The sequence below is a fragment of the Notothenia rossii genome (genome assembly GCF_949606895.1).
Source record: "Notothenia rossii genome assembly, chromosome: 11".
NCBI lineage: Eukaryota > Metazoa > Chordata > Actinopteri > Perciformes > Nototheniidae > Notothenia > Notothenia rossii.
The window spans coordinates 40315858-40334864 of record NC_136910.1 but is presented as its reverse complement, the minus strand read 5'-3'; the positions used below and the strand labels follow the sequence as shown (position 1 = coordinate 40334864).

General features: G+C 40.5%; 2 protein-coding genes across 2 annotated transcripts in view; one reads left to right on the top strand and one right to left on the bottom strand.

Annotated features, from left to right (window-relative positions):
• Positions 1-81: 81 nt before the first annotated feature.
• The window catches only part of zfyve16 (zinc finger, FYVE domain containing 16), a 25569-nt gene continuing 6643 nt past the window's right edge, over positions 82-19007 (bottom strand). Inside the window, 17 exon segments of the mRNA XM_079660714.1 lie at positions 82-2855; positions 3651-3827; positions 3909-4014; positions 4568-4670; positions 4673-4723; positions 4726-4728; positions 6969-7049; positions 7203-7353; positions 7753-7857; positions 10283-10365; positions 10923-11147; positions 11231-11386; positions 12349-12471; positions 13353-13560; positions 14217-14356; positions 14461-14637; positions 18024-18120. Of these exon segments, the coding sequence (XP_079516840.1) occupies positions 2697-2855; positions 3651-3827; positions 3909-4014; positions 4568-4670; positions 4673-4723; positions 4726-4728; positions 6969-7049; positions 7203-7353; positions 7753-7857; positions 10283-10365; positions 10923-11147; positions 11231-11386; positions 12349-12471; positions 13353-13560; positions 14217-14356; positions 14461-14637; positions 18024-18120 (2145 nt within the window). The 3' untranslated portion in view covers positions 82-2696.
• Positions 14668-19007, top strand: part of LOC307025816 (ubiquitin-conjugating enzyme E2 L3-like) — a 16785-nt gene continuing 12445 nt past the window's right edge. The window contains exon 1 of the mRNA XM_079660712.1: positions 14668-14690. Within this exon, the coding sequence (XP_079516838.1) occupies positions 14683-14690 (8 nt within the window). The 5' untranslated portion in view covers positions 14668-14682. The remainder of the gene's footprint in view (positions 14691-19007) is intronic.

Genomic DNA, 19007 nt, shown 5'->3' with positions numbered 1-19007 from the left:
TCAATGAAAAGAAGACTAATCTGATCACCTCATTTTGAAATCAACACATATATAATAAACAAAATAAAAAGTGAACATGAGTTGTAGAAAGCTTACAGCTGGTGTAAAGCTGCTTTTATTTAGATTTTTACACTTTACTGTACATTCTTTATGCATTGCATTTTAGGATTACACATTTTCCACCTTATGACAAAATTATATATTTTTTTAATTTCTGCGATTAACTGTCTAGTGTTTTTTTTTAATTATTATTCCTCCCAGTGCTTCAAAGATGCTACACAAACTTCAAAATGAATGTAGCCTATTGTCCTATCAAAAATATGAACTATTTTTCTGTTTTATTTTTACTTTTGTACCAATGATTCCAAAAATAACTCTTCATTGTTTTAAAAAGAAAACACCAAAACGAAAACAAATCTCTACGCTTAGTTTTTCTTTTATACATTTAGACAAAAACTGAAAAGGGGGCTTCTGGGACGAGATGAAAAAACTGAGACTTGAATTGTGCAAAGCTACTTTAAACAGTGCATGCTAACCAGGATGCATTTTACAGGAATACAACCTGTGTGCGCTCTTTCATTCTGAATTTAAAGATAATAATTTTATCATAAGTCCTTCCTTTAACCACATCACTCGTGCGAGGATACTGGCATTTGAAACAAGCTTTACATTTGGTGATAAAGACAAGCTGGTGAAGCAAAAAGGGCGACGTTATCCCTGTTGTTATTGACTGATTAAAAACCTACATGTGTTTTAACGGTTGGAAAGAGCCTTAAAGCTAATGGGAAATACATGAAATAAATACAAAATACATTTAGCCTGCTTTGGATATTTTGATAAAACACTTTGAGTTCCCGCTCCATACAAAACACGAGAGGACTTCTACTGCCCTCAGGACACACACAAGAGATCTCTTTAAGCATTTGTTAAATAATTTCCAGAAATCAACGCACTTATTCTTTGCCGAGTTATAAGATATCACTCGGGTGTCTGTGCTCTAGATAAGAAGCTACAGCTACGTTGGCTGTTTCTTTATATTTCACTAACAGATCGAGCAATCTCCTCTCTTGGCAAGAAAGCCAATAACGATATTTCTCAGTAATCTTCTCATTTAAAAGTGTTCACAAAAGCCTGTACATGTAGAATTGCTTAATTTTAAAAATGCAAAGAAGTGTGAGATGACTTCAAAATCTTTACAGAGCCATACAATGTGGTGTAAAGATCTCATCAGGTGTGCAAAATCTGATCATTTAACTCAAACCCTGAAGGAGACATCGTCAAATATCTTGAAGTAAAGAAATCATTGGTATTTCAGCCATGAAAGAGGACGCTGTGCTGCTCATAAAGTAACACATGCTCCATCAGAAGTAAACATGTTTAGAAATTGTTAGCTGAAGCAGAAAATAAGAAAAGCAAAACGTAATGCTAAGCTTTTAAATTAACTTGAGTTTGATCCATGACAGGATGCTCCAACACACCGGCCACATTCACTCTTAGAATGGAGAGGAAGCTCTAGATGGCTGATCACCTCTTGGATTATAAAGCCACATGTATCCTCCTGTGGAGATGAGCTGAGCTTCATCCGGACACACAACCTGTTACTGACACACAGCCGGCCTCATGGAAGGATCCGGAAATCCACTTCATTTCTTTAGATCAATAACTCATTTTATAGTCCGGATCTGTTGAACAATACATGTTTGACTTAAAAATCGCGATTATGGAGGAGTTTAAATATGTTACCTATACACAAAATAAGCTCCTTTGTAAATTCATATTCTTATCGACATATCACCATCATGTATGGCTGCAAATTTACGATAAGCTTTGACTATTTTTTCATTCCTATTACAGCACCTGAAAATGTTACAACACTATCAAATGTTCTCGTCCACCTCCATCGCCTTCAGTCATTTTTGGTGGCCTTGATTATGCTTATCCACACATTTGGTTTCATTTATCACTTTTAAATGAGTTTTTGAGTTTGGTAATAGTTAACCGAAACAATGGTGGAAGGAAAACTTTACTAATAAAATGTCAGAAGTTTAGGACCCAAATGTTTTCCTGCATGAGGCCCGGAGTGTTCCTGTGCAGTGTCATCTTACCCCAGCATATGAGATGAGAGCATAGTACCTTGAGAGGAAATGAGATGCGATTTATTTCTATCCCTGCGGTTTTTAAGAGCGGGGCGAGCACCTGATCACACGTATCACCTCCGAAGTACTGAAAACTACAGTCAGTAATATCCCTTGCTTTAATACCATCATTTCATTCAATAAGCCCATAAAATATAATAAATACATCCAAATGAGAGACATGTCGATAGAGCGCCTGCGGGAAACATTCACTGATGAGCTCCGAGCTGACGGAGGCAGCAGGGAGCCTGGAAGGCAGAGCAGAAGAAACGGGCTGAAGAGCTTGGTTGTATTTGGTCATGTTGCGTAATCCTTGTTTAGTGTTAGGCTTCTTGTATTAAAGCAGCTTTGGTGAGCACGGAAAGCACTTCGATAACAGAAAATCAGTTTACATCCCTCCGAAAGTACACTCCCAACCTCAGGGGGGGAGTGTTGTGCCGCTGCGACTGGCTGCATGTCCAAACTTTGCAAACATGTTGCATGGCATGTCCCGCCAACATCTACAGCTTCTCTCTGTGCTCAGCCATCTCCAATACTTGTTTTAGTGTGTCTGCATGTGCATTAGATGGTGTGTGTGATGTAGAAGATGAACTCCATGTCCATGGCAGTCTGGGGGACACTGGCGCTCCCGCCATGGATGACGGGGATCAGAGCGCTGTCCAGCTCGTTCATGTAGCGCTGAGGGAGGAGCCGGCCCCCGCAACCCGCCTGGTACTCCACCTGAGAGGAGCAGAGGGGGACATTTAACACAGCTCTCCTTAATTAGGCAGAGGACATACTAAACACTTCACTGTGTAACATGTGGGGCTGGACCATTTGGATTAAATAACTAATGGTGATTATTTTTGACTGATGTTGCAATTGTAATTTGTATATAACAGGGAATGACCATTATACAAAATATGTATACATGTTAATAGTACTTTTTTTAAGAGTTTGGAGTGTTTGGCTCCAAACACCAAACAGATTGTGCATTGTAGCGTCCCATAATCCCCTCTGTTTCAGCCCTGTTTCCAAAGTGCTGATTCTCTGTTACTTTAGATGAGAATAAGGAGCCACTCCCGTCGTAGAGAGATTTGGTTAAAAAGAACACAACTGTGCTCGAGGAGGAGATTCAGGTGATAAGGTGGGGGGGGGGGGGGGGGGGGGGGTTACCTTGGTTGGTGATTGGCTAATGGTTACACAACCCAAAAAAACGTTATGACATCACAACGTGGCCAAAATCTCTTTTTCAGACAGGTATATATAAAAGGATCAGGACAAAAAGAGAGAGAATCTTTTTTCCTGAAACTTCCAGAATCTCTTTCCACAGAGGGGACACATGTTGATGTAGAAGAGACATGAAATTGCATAATAGGTGACCTTTAAAATACCATTTGTTGGCCGGGACACTTCATATACATATTTTGCATTTACCAAATAGTGCAGTTACAGTGATTTGGATATTACAGTAGGTCATGTTGCGATCTTATTTAGATTAATGGTGCAGCCCTTGTACCAAGAATTGATGTTTACCATATCAGCCTGTGTAGAGATGCGCAGAGTGAGCGAGTTGATGCCGCTGGAGGCGAGCACAGCGAGGTGAGGCGTCAGAGCGCTGCAGGCGGCCAGAGCCATCTCCTTCTGGAACACGCTGCAGGACGACAGCACCGACGAGAAGTTGCTGTCCGGGGCCTTGAGCTGGTAGAACACCTGGAGGGACATTCAGAGATTCTCACACCTGGACTGCCGGTGCATCAAATGGGTACAAAGGACGACAGTATGTTAGTTCACCTCTGTGCAACTGATGGTGCGTCCGTCAGACTCAAACTCAGTGTCCTGCTGCACCCTCACACTGCGGACCCCATCCAGAGGTCTGCCATCCACCCCGCTGGTAATGCTGCAGAGGAGCAAGAGGAAAGAAAAGAAAAGATTTCAAATACATTTAAGTCACTAAAATGAGTCCCGGTCAGTTATTGCACCAACGGAGTTATGTATAAGACAAGAACGGTGCTATGGAGTTTATATGGTTATGAGTGTCTAACATTTCACCGTTTTACAACCATGCAATAATACATTTATAATTGTTTGCTTTGAATGTTTAGACATAGCTTAGGTGTATGTGACACATTCCTCCTAATTAAGAGTTATTTCTTGTTATTTAATTTGATATATTTCACAGCCTAAGAGATCATTTCGGTTTATACCCTATTTTGACCTGTTGCATTTTGGGAAGAAATCCTTATGTACTTCTCCTTAGCGTGTCTTCTGTGTAAAGTCAAGAGAACGTTAGAAAAGGAGCAAAAACATCTAATGCTTCTACCAAAATCTGTGACACACACGGAGCCCCTCACATATGACGAGCTGAAACAGAGAGTGAGGTTTGTTCGTAGTGCGGTGCAGGACAGATTGCACAACAGTGTGTAAACACTTGTGTGTGTTTGTGCAGTTACCCTGTGTTGACGGGTGAACTCAGGTCGACCCAGCGGACAGTGACGATTTCTCGGACCTCTCCTCCATCGTTCCTGCCGCAGGGTATCTGGAAGTCTGTCTGTCCCTTAGGGCGGTGCGCAGGGACTCCATGGTCTCTGGGGGGATTTGCACCATCACCCATCTGACATGTAGAGAAAATTCATTCCATTTAGTGTTGGTCACAAACACGATAGGCAAGGCAAGTTTATTTATACAGCACCTTTCAACAAAAGGCCTTCAAAGTGCTTTACAAACATGGGAAACATCAAGCAAATATTGCAGCACAAACACATTATACAAAGACATTTAAAAAGAGTCATTCAAAAGCAGAAGATAACAAAATAAACATTAAAGAAGCCAATATAGGATAAGACAGGTATACAATACAAGTAACCCTGCGTTGATATTTCAATTAAAAGCAGCGTCTTCAGCCTGGATTAAAAGTAGTAAGAGTTGCAGCGGACCTGCAGGTTTCTGGGAGTTTGTTCTAGATATTTGGAGCATAACAACGGCTTCTCCATGTTTAGTTTAAACTGAAAGCATTGTAGAATAAGCGCCCACCAATAAGTAAACCGAACGCCATAAAACATATCACTTTTGTCTTTAACTGGAAAGATTTGAATCTGCCTTAATTCCCGGGACAAATGAGTGCACTGGTTACTGATCCAGGGTATATGCAGAAATCCTGAGGTCAAATTTAATACCTTTTAAGACCTTTTTTAAGACCCTTTCCATACATTTTAAGACCTCATCGCAACTTTGAGTTCTAACCGGTTACATTGGCAACACACTTTACCTCACATTTACTATATTGATTGTAAGATAGCACTAAACAGAGTGCAGACAGACTACTGAAGCCTCCTCTCCACATGAACTTCAACCTCTCTGTGAAGGTCAGGTTTAATGCAGTATGCTGCTTTGTTGCTTCTGTACTCTGTGCTCTTTCATTCCAGTAAAACTCCTCAGAAACCAGTATTTGACCAATAAACAAAACAATTGACAAAACTTTGAACTATGAATTATATTAAACTTTGGTGAGCTTCAGCGGGGTAATGCCATATAGGAGCTCCCTCACAAATACCCAGGGGTTAAATTGGGCTGGGGCTGTCCGGGGCTAAGCCCTGGCACATAGGACGATGCTCTGACGTCATCACCCTCACACATTTGTCATATGTTTACAAAAAACGATATATATGTTAAGACTTTTCTCGTTCTTAATATAGACTATATTAGGGTCGATATGTGTTGACTTTACTTTAAAGTAGCAGATATCTGTGACCGGATATAGTTTGGATTAGACCCCGGCCCCACGAGGACGCATACGGTAAAACGCATACGCAAACGCAAAAAAGTCTTCCGTTCACACGCATTCGATTCATTAACGTGTCCGTTCACACTAGACCGCTGGAAATGCTGGAAACGATGTAGTACATATGTCAGGCCTGTAAATGGCGCTGCTACCGCCACAAAATACACCAAAAGCAGCGAAGAAGACCCCGGAGCATGGTTGCCATGGTTGCCCTTCTGTTTATTCTCCGCGGTGGACAGCGTGTTCTCCTGCTGTATATCTCTCAGGTAGTCCACAGCAGATGAAAAACACCCACCTCTCCGCCACTTGCAAGGGACGAGGGAACCGTGCGGCAGAGTTTCCGTTAAAAAAAATGTTCCGCCGGTCAACATGTCCGTTAAAGTTTAAATCTTCCGTACAAAATTAGAAAAGTGCCGATCAGAGGTCTTCCTTTGTTATTTATTGAGCTTTAAAACAAATTGATAAAGACTCTGTTCTCTTTATAATAACATTTAATAAACGGTGCCTGCCTCTCTTTTCCTCCCCCTCTTCTGACAGCCCAGCAGCAGCAGGAGACGTGGGGAGAGGGAGGCGGGCTATTTCATCGTTATCAGAAAATGATAACGATGAAATAGCCCCCCCCCCCCCCCCCCCCGACAGAGCGGAGCAAGGCAACGAAACTTAAAATAAGAAGCAGCATTTTACGGCGCGCTATGTATGGGGCCGCCTTGAGGGGGTTTCCCGACATGTCATTTCAGTAAATTAAAGGGTGTTTCATGTTGTCGTTGCTGTGGGACTTCTTAATAGCTTGGAAAATGCCGTTTAATACTTTTTAATAGCCTTAATTGATCAACTTTTAATACTTTTTAAGACCCAGCGGACACCCTGTGATCGTATCGGTCTCTGATAGATGGAAATATGACACCCAGGTTAACAGGATCACTTTCTTTTAAAGCCCAGTGCTATGTGAGGTGAGTTAAAGTGAATATATAATAAATCAAATGAACAGGGATATGGACAAACATGTTTTATTACCAGCAGATTGTTTTCATTGCATTTGAAAGCTAAAAGATGGAAAAAGGATTTAACTTTACCTTCAACTATGCTGGACTTGGCAATAAATCCAGAGGAGGCTTTCAGTGCTCCGTTAAACACAACAAAACTGGCTCCAGTCACTGCAACGAAACACAGACCATCAGACGGTTAACACTTTACATAAAACAGAAATGTAATCAACACATAATTTGATTTGTTGATGTTGTTTTGCTCACTGGTCCTCTTCAGTTTGATTGGATGCAGTAGCAGGCAGGATAACTGAGCGCTCTCACCTGTGCGGGTCTTGCCAGGCTTGCTGTTGGCCTGCGTCTGATAGTTCCCCTCCTCGTTCTGGAAACACACCAGGTGAGAGTCGGCCTCCGAGCTGAACCTGGCTCCGATACTGATCACGTGCTCGTTGGATGCATTCACCACCTTCTGCATCTGGAGATACATTCACAGTGTCTCAGAGCTGCGTGTTTCCCAGTGCACGTGTTTTAGGTTTTGTGGAAAGGCTCTTTCAATTTCAATCTAATCTTGGACTTCACCAGACAAAGAGGAACTTTGTTATTTGGCTGAGTTGGAAGGAGTATTCAAATCCTTTACTTAAGTACAATTTTCTAAACCACACTCTGAAAAACCACCAGCAAAGTATTGCATTAAAAACCTTACAAATTATTTTAGGAGAAACTACTGTTACAAAGTGCTTTACATACAATTAAAATACAAGTAAAACATTAATTGTGCAGCTAAATGTTCTCTGTCAGTGTTTTACTATTATACTATAGTGTTTGGATTCATTATGGCCCAAGATGTCATGGTATTCCTTTACAGCTCTCCTACCTCATTGAAGCTGTTTTTGGGGATCTCGATGTAGCTGTGGCCCATCTCCATGTGGATCCTCAGGCCCTCCACCACTGACAGACTGTACTGGTAGTTCCTCAGGTCCTGTGAAGCATTTACAGTTTAGGAATACTGAACCAAAGGATGTACTACTGTAAACGTTTGGCACATTTTAAATAAACTATTAGGTAAACATACCAAACAGGAAAATAATGTTCTAGAATAAAAAATCAATGATGCCCTGATAAAAGACCCTGCAGTGTTGGCCAGCTCTCTCAATGAGTATTTCTTAAATAGTGCTTTGGACATTACAAAGCTCTTCCCGCCATCTGAGGTCTCACCTAGCCCGACTGTGGATACACACCCCGTTTTTGACCTGGAGGAAATCACAGAGGTTGAGGTAAAACATATAATCTCAGGATTAAGAGGTTATAAGGGATGCAGATGATTTAGATACCAACTTGATAAAGAAAAATATCGACGGTCTAATAAAACCAATTACTATTCTAGTAAATCAATCTATCAGCACGAGGGAAGTTCCATCATCCTGGAAGGTGGCCACTGTGACACAGATCTTTAAATCTGGGGATAAGGCAATGATGTCCAATTACAGACCAATCAGCATCCTCCCCTGTGTCTCTAAGGTAGCTGAGAAATGGGTGTCAAAACTAATCACCAAACATTTAGAAAAAGGTTTGCTAAATGTTTTTGCTAAACTCCACCCAATGCAGTTTGGTTTTCGTGCTCACCACTCCACTGAGACAGCTAACTGTGTCTTTGTGGAAAAGGTTAAATGTATGTTGGACACGAGCCCATATGTAGGTGCTGTCTTCCTTGATCTCAGGAAGGCATTTGACACTTTTGACCACCAAGTGCTCTTTACAAAGCTGACTCATTTCAATTTTTCGGCAGTTTCGATACATTGGTTTAAGTCTTACTTATCGAACAGAAAACAGTGTGTTTTGGTCAACGGTGCCAAATCCCCCTACCTTGTCAACCCTGTTGGGGTTCCACAAGGTTCCATTCTTGGACCGTTACTTTTTTCACTGTACATTAATGACTTGCCTAATGTCAATCAATCAATCAATGTTTATTTATATAGCCCAATATCACAAATGTTACATTTGTCTCAGTGGACTTCACAGTTTGTAGTGAATATCAGTATGACAATACGACACCCTCTGTCCTTAGACCCTCACATCGTACAAGGAAAAACTTCAGGGAGAGCAGAGGAGGGATCCCTCTCCCAGGACGGACAGACGTGCAATAGATGCCGTGTGTAAATCGAAAGGATAATACATTTACAACATAATGTATGTCCTGAGTTGAATTTGCAAATGAATGCCGATGATTCGGTCATCTTTATACACGGGAAAAACACTGAAATGATCGCATCTTGTCTCTCAAATGCTTTGGGCAAGGTTCAACACTGGCTGAACAACATTTGCTTACAGTTAACAGTACCGCATGATGTTCAGTAAACGACCAGTCAAAATCGAAGGATCCAATGTGTTTTTAAACGGAGCAGAAATAGAACTAGTCCCCCACTTCAAGTATCTTGGAGTCATATTGGACTCGAACTTGACTTTTAAGAAACATATCAAGAAAGTATCCAATACCATTAAATTCAACTTGCAACATTTTAAACAAATTAGACCTTTCAATGCTGCAAAGTCATACCTCCACTGATAGAATGTATTACCATGTCATAAATACTTGTGTGTGCTGCTCTTTCTCATATCATGTATTTTATTTTTGCTTTGTTTGTAAAATGTAAAACTTCTTAAATGTTTTATGTGAGGGACTGCAGATGGAAATGAGCTCAAAGCTAAATCTGGCACTGTTACGCTTGACACATTTGAATGTTTAAAGTGTTCATTACTGTGCATTGACCTTGCCAAATAAACGATAAAATAAAATAAATAAATGGTCTTCTGTCAGACTTTGCAGTCATGCCTCCAAATGAAATCAATAAGGCCGTGCATTCTAGGAACTCAAAAAACGGACCCTCGAGGCAAACGTAGAAAATGTCAAACTCCTCTCATCTGAGAGCAAAGACACTCTCTCCCCGTTACTGAAGACGTGGAGCCTGCTGATACAGCTGACACGTCTTTAGCTCTTTCCGAGAATCCTGTGATCAACTGCTTCAAATGTTCTCCGGTCACAAGAGAGGATGTTTTTATAGCATTGGGGTTCACTGCTGTCTTATTAAACACTGCAACGGCATCTGTATTAAAGCTGTTTTGTTGTTGTAGTAGTAGATTAAAGCTACAAAACTTTAGTAACTACACAGTAAAGATAGTCTAAATTCCTTTTCTTTTAACTCTCTTAACATCAACACTTTTACAGTGTGATTTGGGAATTGTAGGGAATGATTAACAGCAGACAGGAGTTCCTCTGCTACTTAATTATTATTATACTAATCATAGTTTCAATGGGATTACGTTTTAAAGTACATGGCTTTAATTCTGACAACACTTTGTAAGACTGAAGACAAGTAAGGCATCATTTAGCTTGTGTTTGTACTTACAGCCAGTAAATTCATTATGGTGTGTCCCGTCTCTCGATACACAGAGTCCCGAAAACGGACACTTGTCAATGTAGTGGGATAAACTGAAAACAAAAGCAAGATGTAGTTGTTATCACTAAATACAGTAAAAGCATAAAAGTACTGGTTGTGACACTATCATTAATCCTCCTCAAATGTACCTATATGGAATACATATGAAAAAGTATATTTCATGAGGGGATAAGAATTCTGCTCAAATATATTTGGATTAAATCACATTTTCAGTTTCAACCAAAAATACTTAATTTTCTTAGTCATTTGTTCTGCAAATGTGAGAAACAAATAAAATCTCAATGTTTTACATCTAAATTTGACTTATTTAAATGTCTTATTTTGTACGACGGTCCAAATAAATAAATAAAAATCAGTAACTACCACATGAGATGGAGGAAATCAGTACTTTTTTACGAATTAGAAGATGGAATCAGATAATTCTGAGCATATGAAATATTTTCAGTTTAATAAAATATTGTCTTATCTCTAATAATAAAGGAACAATTCATAGCAAAACTCTAATACATGACTTTTTGAAATGATTTGAGCTCAAAACAGTATTAAACTAACCCGGTAACACAACAGTAACGTTCAGAAAACCACACACCATTGTATTCAGCTCCAAGCCGCAGTAGCAGCCTGAGAGGAAAGACTTTGGCCCAGGGAACCTCCAGCTTCTGCACCAGCAGGCCGAACAGGAAGGGCTGCGGCGGGAGAGTGAGGTCATCGAGAGGCTGACAGGTGGGGGCGAAGAACAGCATCCCAGCGTGGTCCTTGCTGCCCAGGAAACTGCTGGTGAACGTCACATTATCCAGCTCCTCCAAGAACTTCCCTGTAGCAGCAGATAATGAAGATTCTCTGGTGCTCGTGTTGCTAAACACAAAGGCAAACAGATCCTGTGTGTGATGTATCTACCTTTTTGGGCTTCTTGGTAAATGTTGAGATAGAGTGTGAATAGGTCTTTTGGAAGGGATTTTTCCTCAGGCAAACACTCCAACAAAAACACCAACTCCCTCTGTCCCAGAGCCTGCATCCCGTTAGAGCCAAAACACCAGCACTGCCGCCCGGAGTCTGAGAGAGGAAACCAAAACATAGAATTACAGGTAGAGCATCTTTAGGAGAGCATGATCAGAGATCCATGATTAGGCCTGTCGCGATAAGCAATTCATTGACTTATCGTACGATAAATAAAAATGAACTCGATAACTTTTCTGACCTCGATACATTTCCGCTTACATGCGTGTTTGTTTACATAAGGACGTTACCAGCATTTTAGCCAGGCGTGCTGTGGCTGCCGGCCAGGCGCGCCGTGAGGGGAATTTGAAGTTAAATGGAATTGGTTGCAAAACTTAACTCCATCTCCGGTGTGAGAATATTTTGGATTTAAGCGAAATCAACGAGGCGAACCTACGGACTTAAATGAGCCGGGCGGTGTGTCGCATTTGTTTTAAAAAGGTAGCAACAAAAGCTAACAATACGACCAACCTTAAACTGCACCTGAAACACAACCACCCCATTCCGTTTTCCCAGCTGGGAGCAAACAAGGCAGCTGGAGATGGAGAGCCCTCATCTTTCCGACAGTTTACAATCAAAGATGCATTTGCCCGACAATGAAAACATGTTGGTGTTCCTTGCTCGAAAACTTTGATTGATATAGATTTGGATATGGCCAGTTGAGGTTTTATTTAATGTATTGTTTTGGTTGTGTGTGATTTAATACATTTTTTATAATTTAATTTATTAGTTTATTTATTATATATCACTTATATATTTAAATATTATTTCACATTTCATTTGCAATGTTGAATGTTCAATAAAAAAGTTTGAAAGGATGTACTTGAATTATTATTATATATTATCATTATGTCAGTGGTCTAAAATGGTCTTACAACGGTGCCGACAATATTATTGTTTATCGCAATAATTTCCGGGAAAATGTATCGTCCAACAAAGTTAATTATCATGACAGGCCTATCCATGATGATTGTTTATCAGCATACGCTATATGTATGTTTGAGTCATGTTCTACTCACAGGTAACCAGTTTGACATTGACCAGCAGGTTGGCGTTCAGAACAAAGGTCAGAGGTCGGGGTCCTCCTTCCTCTAATAAGTGCCGAATCTGGCAGGGGGCAGGACTTTCCTCAACCAAAGCATCTGAAAGGAAAACACAGCAGAGCACATGTCAAGCTACATGAATGGTATGTAGCAAAAGTGTGATTGCATTTGTCAGTGAGATATAGATGACTTTTACAGCTTTTCTTAAAGACAGGACAGCATAGTTTTGAGCAAATGTTTGCATCTGGTTCATGAATGAGCGATAATACTACTAAGTAACCAGCATAAAATGATACAAAGAAAGATCATTGTTTTCATTTGTCTTAAAACATTTATATCCTGCTCCCTAAAATGTGTTTTTAATTAAAAATTCAACTTATTTAATTTTAAAATTCTGCTGCTTACTTTTTTACGTTTGACAAAATGACATGATGAAGATGTGGAGTTGGCAAATAACATCCCATTTTTCTCTATTAGATATTCAAAGAAAATACTATAAGAGTATTCATACTCATATACTGTGTACAGTTTATTCATCAATGTATGGAAACACTTGGACTAAATACTGCTGTTTTGAACCTATTTCTCCACACTTTGATTTTGATGGACTGTTCCGACATGAACAACAATAGGCTCAAAATGTTTCATTATGTGGTATTTCCTTTAGGCAGAGGAAGTGCTACTGATTTGAGACATGTTTTACGGCGACCCTAATCAGGAAAATAATGGGCATTTAATCCCTCTGTGTATTTAACCTTGTGCTGCTGCAGCCTCTACGTTCATCTAAGAGGTATTTAGATCAGATCGTGCAGCGTTGAAAGTTTTATGGCAGAATTAAAGGTCATTGCTGTATGACTTTTACGTAAAAGCAACCTGGCATAGATCCAAATAGTAAAGCTGCCAACACATTTATATAAAGAGGTCTGAAGAGCGCTATAAAACTGTCAGAACCACTCAAATATACTAAAATAAACACCTACCTCCCGCTTCATCCTCTCCGGTGGAGATGAGCAGAGGAGGGAGCTCATCCTCATTATCCGGCAGCAGACTGGGAACCCTCTGCACGCAGGAACCAATTCCAGAGAGCAGGGCGTAGTCCCAGGGTCCGGACACCGGGGGTCGGAACACCTCCACAGCCCCGGAGGCTTCGGGGGAGCAGGATCCACTGACTCCAACCTCTGACCCGGGCTGAAAATATGAGAGGGTCAGTCACTGAGGTACCAATAAACAATACATTTGATCTGAACGTAAATCTCTCTTTCCAGAAATCGTGATCACTCAAGATAATCGAAACACCTTGTTTTGAGCAGTTTCATGTAGAAACTACATTCTACTGATACACAACCCCCAATGAGTAAGCACCACACTCTCGTCCATGAGTAGATGTATTCTTCTGTGCAGTTACATGGTAGAAAGAAAGTAGTTCCCTCGTTAAAAACTGCTCACAACGAGGTCTGAGGATTATCTTGAGAAACCAGGTCATGTTTTCTGGAAAGAGACATGGCTGTTGGGTTTTTCAAATACAAGTTTTTGGAACTTTTCTTTTAGCAATACAAGCCGGGGACCATCTAGTTCATTACATTCAAGACAAGGCATACATCTCTACAGCAAAAATACCCAAGAAACTACAGCCCAACAGATATGAAGGAAGAAATTGTATTTTCGATTTTGTTGTGAACCATTCCATTAAATATGTATAATCTATTTGTAGAAACCTCAGCAGTCGTATTTCTTAAAAAAAGTGTGAAAATTTGCTGAAAACAAAAAATCATGAATCATAAAACAGTCATATAAATGAAGGATTGAGTGTTTCCCTGTAGCTAGACAGCGATGATGTATCTTACCGTAGTTTGGTCCGGAGAGGACGGACTGAACTCCTGCGAGCTCCTGCGGCTCGTCACCGACAGCTTTGTGGTGTCTGCCACCTCTCCGTTGGGCAAGATGCCATCAGCGAACCACACACGCTTCTGTTCACGAGGACAACCTGGTAACACACAGGAAACACACGTCTTTAAAATGGGTAGAGCTCAGGAAAACATCACCCACAGTTAAACACAGAGAGTGCACAGTAGTTAAGAGTGAGCGTACTGTCGTTGTTTGGGTTTTTGAGAACGGACACAGGCACCATGACGGTCGGTGGAGGGGAGTTCAGAGTGCCGGCGGCTCGAGCCTGCTGCAGAGGGGGGATGGTGCTGCAGTACTCAGATGGGACGTTGGGGTTCGGACTGGGACCAGCAGGACTCATCATCCGCTCCAGCGCCTGGGCTACAAGGGGAAAGACGTCATCACCGCGGGTTCATTTGAGCACAAATGACAAGGTAATTCACTCATTTTGATCTCCTGTCAACTCTGAAACGGTTATTGGATGGATTGTCACGATTGTTTACAGACATTCTTGGTCCCCTCAGGATGAACCATACAGACTTTGGTGAACCCGAGGGAAACTGTTGTGCAGCAGCTGCAGTACAAAATAGGAAAGAGTGCAAAAATATGCTATAAATAACCAATAATCTGCAAATAAAAAAGTAAACATATCAAATAAACACACAAATAAAACATGTGTATCTATTATGATATTAAGAAGTTTAATCTCTACCTTCTACCTAGTTTAGCTTAATGCAGCATACAAGTACCGTAGCAGAAGTGCTTGAGGTCGGTTCATTTGGACCAGCAACATTTATGTCAGCTACAGGACCAGATCATACACTTTTTGTATTCCTTTATTGAATTCAGTTCAGTCCTCAAGTCTCTTCTCTTCTTTTTACTATTTGTGTGGTGTCAAGGTTCAAAGGGTCTTTAGACACCAAAAGTAGCTCATGATATGTCACAGTATGCGGGTGCAGTAGCAGGGAATAGCAGGTAAGGTTGTGTTTTCCAGTTTAATACTATAAATCAACGCTGACACAAGGATAGGCCTGTCACTATAATTACTTTATCGACTTATTGTACAATTTATGGACATGACCGTGGTCATTTTTACGCTTTTGACTTATTGTCTCCAGCTGCTGTCGTATTATTCTGGTTTTCAGCTGAATTGAAGAGGAGGGTTGTGGTTGTTGTTGTTGTTGTTACTTATATCTAACCTATAGCTAATTTATTGATAAAAACTTTTTGTGGTTCTTTAGTTTTATTTTATTTAAGTCTAATTATCACAATAATACAATACTTTTTTAAGTTATAATTATCATTACAATTGCTCTTTAAAAAGGGTGCATTAATAATAATGATTTGAATTTTTATAGCGCTTTTCCTAACGCTCAAAAATGCTTAATATGCTATTATGTCATTGGCATAACATGGTCTTAAAATGATATCATTTACCGCAAGTATTTGGGGGATAATACCTTTATTATTAAAGTGCTTCACCCAGATGAAAATATGTATTTGATATTGGAGGATCTTTGTAAAAGCAACTCTGATAAATGAAGGTGTGCCTGAAGCAACTTATAAATGATCCTGTGTGTGATCAGATATCAAAGTGTGATAGATAAGAAGCTAAATTGGAGCATGAGTATGACTGGACGGACTCAGAGGACATGCAGCTGTACAGAAAACCTTGGAAAAGCAGCCTGCAGAGTAAAAGCCATGTTGCAATGACCATAAGGCAGTGACGGTGATTTGTGATTACTGTAATGAGTAATTTGCTCTTGGGAACAGCTTATGTCTAACACAGTGCAATACTGCAGCACATTCCAGTTTTCCTTTTTTTTTCTTTTTTTTTAAAAAGAGATTCGAAAATATAGTTTATGTCTGCTTTTACTGTTTTCCTGGAAGAATCAGACATGTTTAACATCAAAGGACAGTTTTTCTTCCCCCTACAGTGCAGTATGTAGTGCAGAGTGAATGAAGGTTATTGAAAACAGGACAGACATGAGTTGTTGCTCCCAGGAAAGCATGCAGTGACTGCGAGGCTTTCTGAATGCCTTCTGGATGCAGCCTTTCAAAAAATGCTGATGTAGCACTCGTCTACATTATATTGATTAAGCATCATAGATCTTTATCAATCCGTTGTGTACTGACAACCACTACATTGTGCCTTATAAAAGCACAGGAAGCACACAGCAAATACATTACATTCATTCAGACCCTGGAAAACAAACTCTGCTGTCAGTCACACGGCAGATGAGTTGTTTCATTTTGTTTTGCAAGGAAAGGATGACAACGCACAAAAAAGTCATCAAGGATTTCCTTTAAATGACTTCAAGTAAGTAAAAAAACATTTGCAAACCCCATTTTAAGTTAAGCAGCAAAATAAACATAAATCCCTCGGCACGGATTATAAACTCACCGACAAAACACAGAAGCAGTAAACAATAATCGACTTTTTTAAGAAGTCATATGCATCTTACCTCATCCTCATCCTCCCCTCTGCTAAAACTCAACCAGTCCAAATCACTGCAAGCCTATTCCTCAGTGTGACTTCAGACTCTCCCATCACAGCTGTCCTGAAGCCGCTGCTCTCTTTATTCTGTCTGTTGTTAGCCGTATTAGCCTTTTAGCTGGAGGCTGCTGTGAGTGCAGTATGCCTCACATGCAAGCTCCCCACACTGTTATGAGAGATGGAGAGCAGCAAAAGGAGGAAAAAACGAGAGAGGGGGGGGGTGACGGAGAGGAGAGAGGGATCACGTCACACCCCCGAGCATCCACCAGCCACAGAAGTGGATCACCTCTTTCTTCTTAATTTAGACGCCATGTGTTAGCATCACATGTCCGCTGCGTTAGGCGGGTCCTGTAGCTCACACAATCAAGGACAAATGCCAGTGTCCTGCTATAACTCTCCTCCTCCTGTCCTCTCCATCCATCTTCCCCTCCCCGTCTCCCCCTCTCCTCCCCCCTCCCTCTGTCCATGCTGCAGTCTTTAACTATAAAAAGCCTCTCTGCCTTTTATCATCAAAACAATCTGTTTTTTAATTATTTTCTTCAATGTGTGCATTGAGACACAGACATATTGTTTACTTACAACCAAATACATGATTCTAGATATAAATGTTTGCATTTTTAATGGATGTGCAGACAAAAGTGAAAGGAAGCCCCTGTGTGTTCTGTGGGTTAAATATTCATCTGCTGCATAATGAAATGTTACTGTGATGTTATTACGTATTAATGTCAACTTGTGAGGTATTTAAAAATAACTCCTGGGGTTAGTCTGATCCTCTGAGGGGGGGGGGGGGGAGATACTCAAATCTATCCCCCCTGCCCTGACTCCATACAGATGCAGTAAGATAGCTGATCTGAATATTAAGCTGATTTCTCTGGTCACTTGTAGGCTGAAAATCATGCTGTAAACATGTACATCACCTGATGAAGTTGTTATTGCAAACTATTTCTACCTGATCTTCCTAATATAAGTAGCTTAAAAAGTTAAAAAGACGACAATTTAGATCACTATATTACAAAACAATCCTTACAAAAACCAGTCTTTTACGGCTATAGGACGTCTTCCTACAGGAGATGCACACACGTAAATCACAGCTTCTTCCTGTTCCAGAGGACAACAACTCACAACGACTGCCTTCTAAGCCAGCTCATGAATGACTCTGCATTTCTGCTAACATTCTGCCATATTTGCACACTGGGATAAGGAACTTTGTTCACGTCAGTGGAAAACAATGTGGAAGTGAGTCTCTGATCAGACAGAACCAGGGCCTTACCTCTGTGTATGGTATCAAAGCAGACGACACACACACGCGCCTCCTTCTCCAGGTACTTCAGCTTACACTTCCTGTTGCAGCACACCGCACAGTAAACCTGTCACAAAGGAGGAATGGGATTAAAGTGATATACTATAAAGCACCTTGCAGATAAAAAAAAACCCTCCAACAACCCACACATGTGGCTCTCTAGTTCCTGGAGCTGCAGCACTCATGATGTGAACAACAACAAACAGACCCCTTTAACTCCATGTAATGACCGGCCTTTGAAGGACTTAGCTCCATCTTTAGGATACTCGGCTCAGTAGAGGCGCTAAAAACAGAAATGCTGACTCATGCTCTCTGCGTCCGTGAATCCACTGTGCTATTTTTGGTCTCGGTTCGTAATCCCTTTTATTGAATTATATCAGGACACGCACGTTACATTATTACTTTGACTTTTTACTGTTTCATATCAGTGCTGAAAATGCATCTAGAATCTGAAGCAACAAAAGTAAAACAAACAGAAAGGTAAAGGATTACTAGACATATATGAAATATGTGATAAATGATTTATAGACAACATGAAGGCTCTTAACCCAAACCATTACCCAGGATGAAATGAAACCTGGAACAACAAAAAAGGCTGCAGAGCACTTTAAGAGAGCTGAACCTTTCAACTCCTCTCACATGATCCTTTATAATATATTTAATATTCTGTGGATTTGGGCTCTTGCTGACAACTTCTGATAAGGTCCCCGTTGGCTCTAGGAAGTGTGATGGCCTGAGGGTTATGTCAGTTAATGAATTAGTTGATGAAAAAAAAGCGACAATTCTGGTAATTACTAAATTGCTTCAGGAGTCTTTAAAGAGCCTGTGACAACCTCCCAACAACTGTTGTGCAATGAAATATTGGGCTACTAGTCATATCGAACCGTCAGTTTAAAAAAGAAGGTGCGATACCGTTCCGATAAATATCAATAATTTTGAACATCGCGGGGAAAT